The sequence below is a fragment of the Euphorbia lathyris genome, chromosome 5, assembly GCF_963576675.1.
Source record: "Euphorbia lathyris chromosome 5, ddEupLath1.1, whole genome shotgun sequence".
In the NCBI taxonomy this organism is placed as follows: domain Eukaryota; kingdom Viridiplantae; phylum Streptophyta; class Magnoliopsida; order Malpighiales; family Euphorbiaceae; genus Euphorbia; species Euphorbia lathyris.
Genome location: NC_088914.1, coordinates 93,803,865 through 93,816,030, shown reverse-complemented (window position 1 = coordinate 93,816,030; position 12,166 = coordinate 93,803,865). Strand labels below are relative to the sequence as shown.

Below are 12,166 nucleotides of genomic sequence, written 5' to 3'. Positions count from 1 at the left end.
AGGTAGGAGAAGCGAAATACCTCTCGAATGGATGAAGACGTATTTTTACAATTTAGGTTTAATAAGTTTTTGTATTTAGTTGTTACAGAATAAACAAGTTCAGGGAGTTGGTGAGACACTTGCAAAGTTCAGGGAGCCAATCTACTATTTTGGACAAGTTAGGGGAGCTGGTAATGTATTAGGCCTAGTATTATTGAATGTTAAAAGTTGTCCAATATATCTATAAATGCTTCTTAAATAGCAAAAATGAAGCTCTAAACTGTTTCCTACAGAATACGAAAAGACTTATAAAGAAAATTACATAAAAACCTTAAAAAACAGTAGATTGCAATTTCGGAGACCTAAACGAATGAATTTGGCCGAGAAAGCACAAACCTTTAGCATAAATTATAGCGCCATTGCATTAAAATTTATCAAATTGTTCTAAGAACTTGCAAGCCAATACTTCAGCCGCATCAATTACCACAGAAAATATTTGTAACTAAACATAAAATCTCCTTTGTAATTCCATTCTACTCCGTATCACAGATTCATCACTAACGGAATCCAGATCGAATTATCCATCCATCTTTGATGCTTAGTTCTTGTATTTTTTTTTTTTTTTATGATTTTGAATCCATCCATTTTGTTTTGGTTAGTTAAGTTTTGGGGTGCAATATGAGAACTTCCCAAGAGGTCATTCATCTTAGTACTACTCTCGTCCAAGCATGTTTACCTTCGGAGTTCTGATGGGATCCGGTGCATTAGTGCTGGTATGATCGCACCCTGAATCCATCCATTGACCGTACGAGTAGTTAGTTCTAACATGCGACTCACGTGGAAAGAAAAATTATTATTTCCGACAGAAAATATTTGTAGCTAAACATAAAATTACCGTAGTAATTCCGTTCTACTCGTAGTCTCACAGACGGAATCTGCATCCAATTATCCATCCATCTCTGATGCCTAGTTTTTTTTGTGATTTTTTTAATAAATTTTCATCCATTGACCCTCCGAGTATCGAGTTCTGACTCGTCGACTCATGGTAAAAATCAAGAAAAATTAGTATTACCGACAGAAAATATTGTAGCTAAACATAAAATCCGCTTCCTAATTCCATTCTACTCATAGTCTCACAGATTTAACATCACCTTGGCCAAGTCAACATGCTTGCAACTCATGATTGCAAATCTAAAAGCATTCATGATCCCTCGTCGCTGAGCCATCACGACGACGATGATGATAGTGATGAAGAGTCTGAAGAAAGTGAAGAGCGTAGGAAATTCGGTGCAGCTGAAACGTTTAGGATCCCAGAAGACGTCGACATTTCCCATCTCAGTTGATCGAAATTCCTGAGTATATATTTCTTTTCCTGATTGTTATTTTTTGATTTGGAATTTTAGTCATTTTTAAACAATTACCTTTTTATCAAATTAATAAGTGAATAGGAGTTTGAAGCTTTAGAGGGCGAGCCTTGGCGCAACGGTAAACGTTGTTGTCGTGTGACTAAGAGGTCACGGATTCGAGTCGTAGGAGCGGCCTCTTGCCAAAAAATTTGGCAGGGGAAGGCTTGCCCCTTATACACCCCTTGTGGTGGGACTCCTCCCCGGACCCTCGTTTAGCGGGGACACGTAATGCACCGGGCCGCCCTTTTTTTAGGAGTTTGAAGCTTTAATCTATTTTTTTGTGACTGTACATGAAAAAAATAAGTGAAATCCAAATGTTCAGACAGGACATCTTGACAAATGATCAAAAATTAGTATTAGCGACAGAAAATATTTGTCACTACATGCGTCGTAATTCCATGCTATGAGTAAATTTCACCAATGGTATCTGAATTGTACCTGATTTACACTTTATACTTAGATTTCATTTTATCTGAAAATATATGATTGCATAATTTTGTACATTTGATCGGTCAATAATTGGTCAATACGAGTTTGACTATTTTCAATTAAAAATTGAGATCCATTATACATTCAATTAACATAAAATTACAACACTATCCTCTCTGTCGAAATAATGGGGAATTCGTCAATAATCGTGAAAAAGGAAGAAAATCATTGATGGAGCATCATAATATCACAAAGCGAAAACAGTACGTCTCCCATGAATTAAGTCGTGTCGCTCAAGACAAAGTGTCAACAAATAAAGAAGCAAGAACTTGTGGAAGCTAAGTAAGCCACCAATCGCTGGTCCTGATCCCGGGAGACCTTTGAAACAAAACATTGAACGGGATTGTAAAAAAAATGCACCCATGAAACCTGGAAATCGTAATCGATAATTGGCACAAGGAAGGCAACAACTGGAAACTTGGAAACCATAATTGACAGATTTATTTGTTGACGATAACCCATAATTGAGAGAGCGAGAGAGTTAAAGCGTAGTATTGTAATTTTATGTTAATTGAGTATACGATGGATCCAAATTTTTAATTCAAAATGGTTAAACTCGCGTTCATTTGTCACTTATCAATCAAATGTACTAAATTGTCCAATCACCTTTGCTTGACATAATTTTGGAACAAAATAAAATCTAGGTACCAAACTGTGAAATTAGAGTAAAATTGAGATATCATTGGTGTAATTTACTCTCTATTCTACTCAGGTTCTGTTCTTTTTGACTGAAATTAAGTAAATTGAACTGAACTGAATACTACTAAACTGAAATCATAATATTAGACTCTAAAATAGCAATAATTAAAATAAATAAACTTATAATAATAATAATGGTTCTAATAATAAATAATAATAAATTATTGAACTGGACTGAAATGAATTGAAATTACTATGGTCTCTCAAATTTAACATTAATAACGGAAGTATTGAATAATCCATCCATCTTTGATGGATAGTTCCAATACTTTTTTTGTGGTTTTTAATAATTTTTCATCCATTGACCCTCCGAGTATTGAGTTCTGACCTGCCAACTAATTGTAGAAATCAAGAAAAATTGGTATTACCGACAGAAATATTGTAGGTAATTTGTAAGTCCATTCTACTCATAGTCTCACAGATTTAACATCACCGACGAAATTTGGATCCAATTATCCATCCATCTCTGATGCCTATTTCTTTCTTGGTTTAATACACAAATAACGTCATGAACTTGTCCAAATGTTGCAACTGCCCCCTCCAACTTTCAATTGTAACAACTTACCTCTTAAACTTGTCCAATTGTAAAACATAACCCCAAATTGGCAATTTTTTTACTCCGTACTTGAAGCAGCTGTAAAAACATTTCTCCGAATTCGTATCACACTTCACGAGCGTTGCAGTTTTTGTATTTCACGTGTTTCTTCAATTGCAGTCCATGTCAGCAATTTGGGGTTATGTTTTACAATTGGACAAGTTTGAGGAGTAAGTTGTTACAATTCAAAGTTCGAATGTACAATTGCAACATTTAAACAAGTTCATGAGGTTATTTGTGTATTAAGCCTTCTTTTTTTTTGTGATTTTAATAATTGACACTCCGAGTATTTAGTTCTGACCCGCCATCTTGTAGAAATCGAGAAAAAATAGTATTACTGACAGAAAATATTTGCAGCTAAACATAAATTGTAATTCGATTCGTACTCATTTAACATCATTGAAGGAATCTGGATAGTTGAGATTTAACATCAGCGACAGAATCTGAACTGATGGATAGTTCCTTTTTTTTGTGATTTTTAATAAATTTTCATCCTTCGACCGTCCAAATATTTATTTCTGGCTCCGTTACTACTTATGAACTCGATAGGCGCGTCTATGATATTTTTTGAAAATAGTAGGATCACTATGACCGAGGGTAAATTATATATATGGTATACAACATTTACCCTTCCACACAAAACTTTACAACCTTCTAGTGACCTCTCACTAAAGTGTACAACCGGTAATTAACGCAAAGTCAACGCGTCACATCAGCAAACTGATCTCCCTAAAAGTCAAAATTGATGACGTGACGCATTGACTTCGCGTTGACCACTCTAACTTTTGACTTCAATTTCAAATTGCTGATGTGGTGCGTTGACCATTCAACTATTAACTTTTAGAGATGTCAAATTGTTGACGTGACGCGTTGACCAATCACAATTACCGGCTGTACACACCTGGGAGGTCACCAAGAGGTCGTACAATTTTGTGTGTTGTATACCAAAATGTGAAATAGGAAAAAGGTTATGTAATTTACCCCTATAATGACTTCGACACTATCCTTCTACGCTGCCCTTCGAAAAGGTACATATGCTCTAACAATTCCATCTACGTGTACAAAAACAACTAGACATCAAACCAAGTACGTCGCGTAAATAAAGTTCACGCCCCAAAACTGTTCTGAACAATCCACCTTTTGCAGGATTATTGCCAACGTAATCATAATCACTCGTTCTTAAACCCAACATTTTTAAGACCAAAGAGAGAGCAGAAACGAGATGGACGAAACTATCCGTTAAATAGCAGATTGTTTCTGATATTGTACTCTTATTAATTGAAAGTACAAATACAAAAAGAATAGCCCAAAAGTTGTTTGAAGGGTACAGAAAGCTGTGGTTGATTAATTTTACAGGAAGATGGAGATATAAGATTTTAAGAACAACAACATACATTTGTGGTATACATACGAAATATAAACGTTGCGGTGCGAAGACAAACTCCCGAATCAAGCAAAAATCCCGAATCAGGATGCCGAAGCTTAGGATTTAATCAGTGAAGTTGGAACAGTTAGCGATTTGACGACTAGATCATGTACTGAGGTTCTCCCGAACAACTTTTTACAGCTTCGTTCGCCTTCTGTGATCCTATCCGCTCTTCCTGTTTCTTCTTTTCCCTGCAAATCGAAGACGTATAAGAGAAAGAAACAGCTATGAACAAGATCATATACGAGCATAGTTCTCATTGGCAGTCATTTTGAGAACCGGTGACTTAATAAGATACCGTATTTTCTAATCGATTTTCCTGTTTAAAAAGTTGCGGTCGGACTTCTTATGGGAAACCGAATATACAGAGAACCGGTGACTTAATAAGATACCGTATTTTCTAATCAATTTTCCTGTTTAAAAACTTGCGGTCGGACTTCTTATGGGAAACCGAATATACAGAGAACCGGTGACTTAATAAGATACCGTATTTTCTAATCAATTTTCCTGCTGGAAAAGTTACGGTTTGACTGCTTACTGCTAGAATGAAATGCAATTATAACACCAATTGATCTTAAGTTCATACTATCTAATGGAGTATGGGAAACCGAATATACGAAGAACTGGTGACTTAATAAGATACCATATTTTCGGGTAAATTACACCCATGGCCACTGAACTTTACCCATTTTAATATTATGGTCACTGAACTTCAATTCTTAACGGTATGGCCTTTACACTGGTGGCTACTCAATTTTAACTAACTCCTCAAAATGACCGTTAACGACCTCAAAATGAAAAGATTCAAGAATAAAAGTTGTTCAGAACGACATTTACCATGAAACCACATTTTTTATTTTCCAAAATCACACTTTTTGGAGCTTTCTCTCTCTAAAAATTTACTTTCTCTCTCCTAATCAAACAACACCTAAATGACCTCAAAACGAAAATTTTCAAGAATTAAAGTTCCTTAGAATATCATTAACTCTTCAAATTTTTTATTTTGAGACCGTCAACGGTTGTTTTGCGGTGTTAAGTGGCCACTGGTATTAAAAAGTGTAAAGTTCGGTAGCCATACTGTTAAGAATTAAAATTCAGTGGCCACAATGTTAAAATGGGTAAAGTTCAGTGGCCGTGGGTGTAATTTACCCCCATATTTTCTAATCAATTTTCCTGTTCGATAAGTTGCGGTTCGACTGCTTACTGCTAGAATGAAATGCAATTATAACAGCAATTGATCTTAAGTTCATGCTATCTAATGGAGTATGGGAAACCGAATATACGGAGAACCAGTGACTTAATAAGATACCGTAATCAATTTTCCTGCTCGAAAAGTTGCGGTTCGACTGCTTATTGCTAGAATGAAATGCAATTATAACACAATTTGATCTAAGTTCATGCTATCTAATGGAGTATGGGAAACCAAATACACGAAGAACCAGTGACTTAATAAGATACCGTATTTTCTAATCAATTTTTCCGGTTTGAAAAGTTGTGGTTCGACTGCTTACTGCTAGAATGAAATGCAATTATAACACCTATTGATCTAAGTTCATGCTATCTAATGAAGTATGAGAAACCGAATACACGAAGAATCAATCGTTTTCGTTCTTACCTTTCGACATACTCCTTGAGCAACTCTTTAGCTTGAACCAATTTAGACAGGAGGTTGCGGTACACATCGAGGTCCCGGTCCACACTTCTCTTATTAACATTTAATGCTGCACAGAGCTGTTCAATAGCAGCGAAAACAAAGATGTCAACCCGTCAATTGTAAATCTCTCTTATGAACGTTCTATAAAATGACACGAATATTTGAAATTATGAATTAGAATAAAGCTATAATTTATAAATGATTATACAGCCAGAAGACACAGTCGATAGAGGTGACAATTGTATACACGACCCAACAACACGACACAAACCCGAAGATGAATTTGATGGATCACTTTTGGGTTGACACAGAAATTTCCAGGTTGGATTAGGGATGCCCACTTAACTCAAAAATAACATGAATATATAAAATTATTATTATATTTTCTCATGTTTTAACATGTCATAAAAAAGTAATAAAATACAATTGTCACCCGCAAACACGACTCGAAACCCCCAATATTTTTATATGTCATCCTTAACATATGACCTGTGAACATATTACACGAATCCACGTGATATAAGCATATCAGGGGTTTGTTACATAGATTTGGTCAAATTTTTGGACAGCTAGAGTTAATATGCTAATCCAAAAACGACATAAATATTTAGAAGTACTACTATATCCTTCTATATTTTCAAATATCACCATTATCAGAGGTAGTAAGAACCAACCCCGGTTGAGTTGACACATATATGATACGAAATTTTCTAGGGTTGGGTTAGAATGGACTCATTTGACACAAACCCAATAATTGACACGATACGAACATGACCTGCTTACACGAATTGCCACCACTACAATTGATTCAGTCAACTTGGAAGAAAGAATTACTGTCTAGAAGTAAAGGAAAAAGAGTAGGAAAACTAGCAAGCTAGGAAGCACCGACACTTCTTAGAGGTTAACGTTACGAGTGTCGGACACTCCGACACTCCGGGGACACGTACCCGACACTCCAAAATAAGTGTCCCCTCTTTTTTAATAGGGACACTTCGAGGACACTTCTCGGACGCTTTGGGACACGGATTCTAAGTTAATTAAGTAGAATATAGAGGTATTTTTATTTAATTTTACAAAAAAAAAAACAGAGGTTGATATATATAAAAAAAGAAAACACTAATGAAAAAAGGAAATCAAAATCTAATGAAAAGAATATAGCAGGCGTCCCGTTTTTGGTAGTTTAAATAGTTCGAAGTACTAAATGTTTCTTTTTGATGAATTAATTACTTATTATGGATGTTATTTATGGTTTATAATGACTAGAATGTTATATATATATATATATATATATATATATACATATTTGGCGTGTTCCGTTGTACTCGTGTCTTATATCCTTAAAAAATGCCGTTTATCATACCCGCACCCGAAAGAGTATCCGTGTCAATGCTTCCTAGCTAGCAAGCTTAGAATTATGAAACTAACCGATAAGCAAAACAATATTCACATAAAATCTAAGAACTCCAGCCTTTGAATGCAACTAAATCAAGCAATAGACGATGATACAAACTACAACAAAGGAATGCAAAGACTCCACCTTTTCTAATATTGTGGGTTCAGTAGCATTTGACAGCTCGAGAAGACGAAATAGGCCAACTGCAAAGAAACGGCTGTAGCTGAAACTCCCATTGCTAGCCCTTTCTGCAATGTCTTTCAGTATCCCCTCAACTTCTCCTTCTTTGGTTGAAAACTCAACTAACGAAGCGGAAGACTGTGATCGAGCCCACTCTTCCAACTTTCTTGCATCATTTCTACATTGCAACAACCATTGTCAAAAACTATACTAAATGCTGGTGGAAGTTTTTCAAATGTATTGACTGTTAAAGGCGCACTAAAGAAAAATAATACATAAAACCATGAATAACAACAATTAACATTACTAAAATGCAACAAATAGTCAAAATAGTAAATTATATCCAATCATCAGTAATCTTAATCATAAATTCAAGCATGAAACAAATTCAAAATAACTATTAACTCTTCCATAATTATAATTCATAATGATAGATGCTAAATCTGAAGTGAAGTTCAGTCAAATCCTAAGATAATTAATGACTATAGTTGAAACTCCCATTGCCAGCCCTTTCTGCAATGCCCTTTAGTATCCCCTTAACTTCTCCTTCTTTGGTTAAAAAGAATCCACAACTTTGGTTGATTCTCTCCTTTGAACCAAACAGCTACAAAAAGAATCAGGGGTATATCATTCTCTTTCTGGAACCGAAACAAACAGAGGGAGGAATTCAGGGTCATTCCTTTCCTTTCACTTTGTTTCCCTTTCTGGATTCCTTTCCATTACCCTTGCACGAACCGAACGCCCCTGATAGTCTAATAACTACTTTTCATCAAGACTAAAGTCTCCATAGTTCATAATTATCACTCATCAAAGTCATCACCACCAATATCATCATCTCCAACATCAAATTCATTTTCAAGGTTATCAATTTCATTCTCTTCATCTTAAGATTCATCTACAAGACTATAGAGCTAGATTATTCATCCTCCTCATCTCTAAGAACTCTAGTTCTTTCTCGAACACTAGAAGATGGTGCTTTAGCCTTCTCCTTTGGCCTAGGCCTAACAATTGAAGTAGAAATATTCATGATATTTTTTCCTACTCTAGTATGATAAACACTTTCTGCAACCGTAGATGATATAGATATTAGATACAGAAGGGTTGAGATTGAAACAACCACTTTTAACTTGGAACCCTAAAAGAAAATTATGTGGCTATGAAATTACGCCTAGGCACATCTCCAACTAGGCACTAGGCTACCAAAGGTGCATCCGGCCCAGGCCTCTTGAATATACCGCCTTTTGGCTTCTCATACTACATGCCTAGAGCCTAGCACCTTTAGAGCCTGAAGCGCGCCTGAGCCTAGCTATTCATATAACATTTGCATTCATTTGGCATGTCTACTTTTGTGAGTCTCGAATTCAACTAGTTAAATAATTTCGGTGGTTTCGAACAAGTAGAAAGCACAAATACCAAAGAGTAGTCTAAGCCAACCCTTAGATTGCTGAAATGAAATTGAAATGAGATGCAATGCAATGCACTTCATACAAATGTCAAGTAAAGTTTTGGCACATGGAAAGAAGAAGAACAGTTGATATGGAAGACAAACCTATATTGCTCAGGTTCCTCATTCAATGCGTTGATATAAGCCTTAAAAATCGCCTCTCGGTCCTCATCGCTTGGGTATCCTTCCATGAGTTGATCATACACAGTAACAAAACCAAGAGCAAAGACAGGATCATAACGGTATGTTTTCTTGTACCTCATCAAATGTTGCTGAACAATCAACTCCTGGAGAACAGTGTTGTAGATACTTGGAATTGGTTTCTTGTAGGACTTAAGAAAACTGAACTTGGTCTCAGATACAGTAGGCACATCTGTAAGCCATTCCAATCAGAACAAAAGGAAAAAAAATTGGAAAACTGTTCTGCAAATGTGTTAATTGAACTCTACAACTCAAGTAAATCCATAAATAAGAAAAACACAGACTTTTTCCACTTCTAATTCTTCAGCAGAAAACGTGAGCATTGCAAACTTAGAGGGTGAATCGCATTCGCACTAACGATCATTGAAGTTTGGATGATTAAGGTTCATTTTTTGTATCCATAAATAATTAATCTTTGCATTTTGTACCAATAAAATCACTTCGAACATTTCGGAACAAATTCTCGCCTATGTGCACGGAAACTCTTCTTCACTAGGATTTCGGCGTTCCGTCTCTGTTTCCATTACCGCTTCCTAGCTAAATTTTCTTAGAAATAAAGTTTCCCGGTGTCCATTTCTATTTCCATTTCAGTTTCCGTGCATCATCACCATGTGTATTAATTTACTTCCATGTGGCAGTGAATTAGTACAAGAGACGCTGAGGTAGTTTGGTTGAATGGACTAAGCATACTAATCAAAATTTCCAACGAGAATTTAGCCTTAAAATGTTCAAATTCACTTTATTGGAACAAAATGCAAAGATGAGTTATATTATTGGACTTAATACATTTGTTGCATCCTGTACTTGGCTCAAAACTTCAAAACCTCCCTGAATTGAACTTTCAAAAATTCCAAATGACCCCTATTCTTGTCTTATAAATAAACCCCTACTTTTGTAGGATTGCATTCAATAACTCTCTATTTGTATCCAATTGCATTCAATAACCCCTTATTCTTATCCAATTGCATTCGATAACCCTAAAACTTCGACAAGAATAGATAGTCATTTGAAACTTTTGAAAGTTAAGGACAGTTGAAGTTTTGGCCAAGTACATGTATTAGGCCTATTTTATTGCTACAAAATGAACTTTTGTGAACTGGAACACTAAACAAGAGTGAATGTAGGAGAGATTTACCAAATTAAGTAACTACAGTAAGCCCTTTCCCTTTAATTATGACTAAATCATTCATAAAATCATCCTCTTCAACAGATATAGAGACATGAGAAATCCCAAATTAATCACTACTAAAAATCCCCCAAACAGCAATTCATCACAACACACAATAATGCATTGAAACCACGAATTCCATCACATTCAAAAACAAAAACAAAAACGAAATCAGAAACGAAAAAGCAAGTTACCAGAAGCAGTAGACACGCAATGAACAACCATCCGAGAACTGGAATTGGAAGTTCTAACACCCATATAATGGCAAGAAAACCCCAGACGGAAGCGGAACGAATCGGAATTTGAACGGGAAGAAGGAGCAAAAGGCTTTCTCTCGGTGGACGATTGAGCTATTGCAGAGAAGGAAACTGAAGTAACTGCCGCCATTTTTGTTGTACGAAGGAAGAATTGAGGGGTTTGGAAGAAAATTGAAGTTTTCTTATAACATAGCGGAGAAGGAGAGAAAATGCAGAGAAACTAGAGGGATTAACAATGGCATTCCATGATTGAATTATGGTTTAGTCTTGTTTGGGAAGTGAGAAAAGGAAAGAAAGTGAGGTTAGGAAAAAAGGCTTATCCTTTCCACTGAAAGTGAAATTCGAATTGAGGTTTTGGAATTAGCCACTAAGATTTTGCCACGTTTTCTTCTTGCTTAAGCTCGTACTCTTGCTTCTTGTGGCTGTGGCTTCTCTTGCATAGAAACGGTGTCGTTTCCCTGATTTACTTTTTTTTTTCTCCCTTATCATTTTTTTTTGGGAATAAAGTGCAAAAATACTCTGAATATTTTACTTCTATCGGACAAACATTTAGTTTGATTAATTTCAGATATTATATATTTTACTTTTTATTCCGCAACCGTTGCATATTAGCTGGTTCTAAAAATATTCACATTTTCTGTTATTTAATAATAGAATTGGAGATTAATAATGTTAAATTCGAAGAAATTTTTTTTTTTTTGTCCAACTCATACAAAAATTATAATTTTTTGTTTTTATTTTAATTTTTTACGTCTATTTATATGTTTGTGGTCTGTTACTAATGAGTGATAAAATGGAGCACATGTGAAGTATAAATGACAAAATTCACGATTGAGAAGAAAGTTTGATGAATTATTTCTCAAATTAACCCAACGTATCAATATTAAGATATATTTGCACTTTACTGCTAAGATTCAGGATTAAATTTTACTATTTTAAACGTTCAGGATAAAATTGGTCTTATTTATCAATATTGAGGATATTTGGCTAATGATTTAGCCAAATGTTTTCAAACTAGATCAATTTTGTACATAAGTTATCCAAAATTTGAAATGCTAGTTAAGAAAAAAGGGCTTATCCTTTTCACTGAAAGTGAAATTCGAATTGAGGTTTTGGAATTAGCCACTAAGATTTTGAAACATTTTCTTCTTGCTTAAAGCTCCTAGTCTTGCTTCTTGTGGTTAGGGATGACAACGAGTACTCTATCCGCGGGTATCCAATACTACCCGATTCTAATGGGACTATCCGTACCATGTATAAAAGGGTATGAGACGG

The 12,166-nt window shown here is 35.3% G+C and overlaps 1 protein-coding gene and 1 non-coding gene across 2 annotated transcripts; both read right to left on the bottom strand.

The window, feature by feature from the left end:
• Nucleotides 1–647: 647 nt before the first annotated feature.
• LOC136231621 (5S ribosomal RNA) lies at nt 648–766 on the bottom strand. Its single transcript, XR_010689992.1, has one exon. It is a non-coding gene; the product is annotated as a 5S ribosomal RNA (ribosomal RNA).
• Nucleotides 767–4,401: 3,635 nt separating this feature from the next.
• Nucleotides 4,402–11,191, bottom strand: LOC136230286 (protein THYLAKOID FORMATION1, chloroplastic). Its single transcript, XM_066019317.1, has 5 exons — nt 10,829–11,191; nt 9,371–9,638; nt 7,786–7,999; nt 6,210–6,325; nt 4,402–4,785 (listed from the first exon to the last, which is right to left on the bottom strand). Exons 1-5 carry the CDS (start codon nt 11,019–11,021, stop codon nt 4,695–4,697), a joined length of 882 nt encoding a protein of 293 aa, XP_065875389.1. The 5' UTR covers nt 11,022–11,191; the 3' UTR covers nt 4,402–4,694.
• Between the last annotated feature and the right edge of the window lie 975 nt (nt 11,192–12,166).

Bases quoted from the DNA above. Each gene is read 5' to 3' on its own strand.
- LOC136230286 (XM_066019317.1), bottom strand. From the start codon at position 11,021: ATGGCGGCAGTTACTTCAGTTTCCTTCTCTGCAATAGCTCAATCGTCC. The intron at 9,639-10,828 runs GTAACTTGCTTT...AATGGCTTACAG, and splicing joins TTGCGTGTCTACTGCTTCTG to ATGTGCCTACTGTATCTGAG. The intron at 6,326-7,785 runs GTGGAGTCTTTG...GCTATTGAACAG, and splicing joins AACCCACAATATTAGAAAAG to CTCTGTGCAGCATTAAATGT.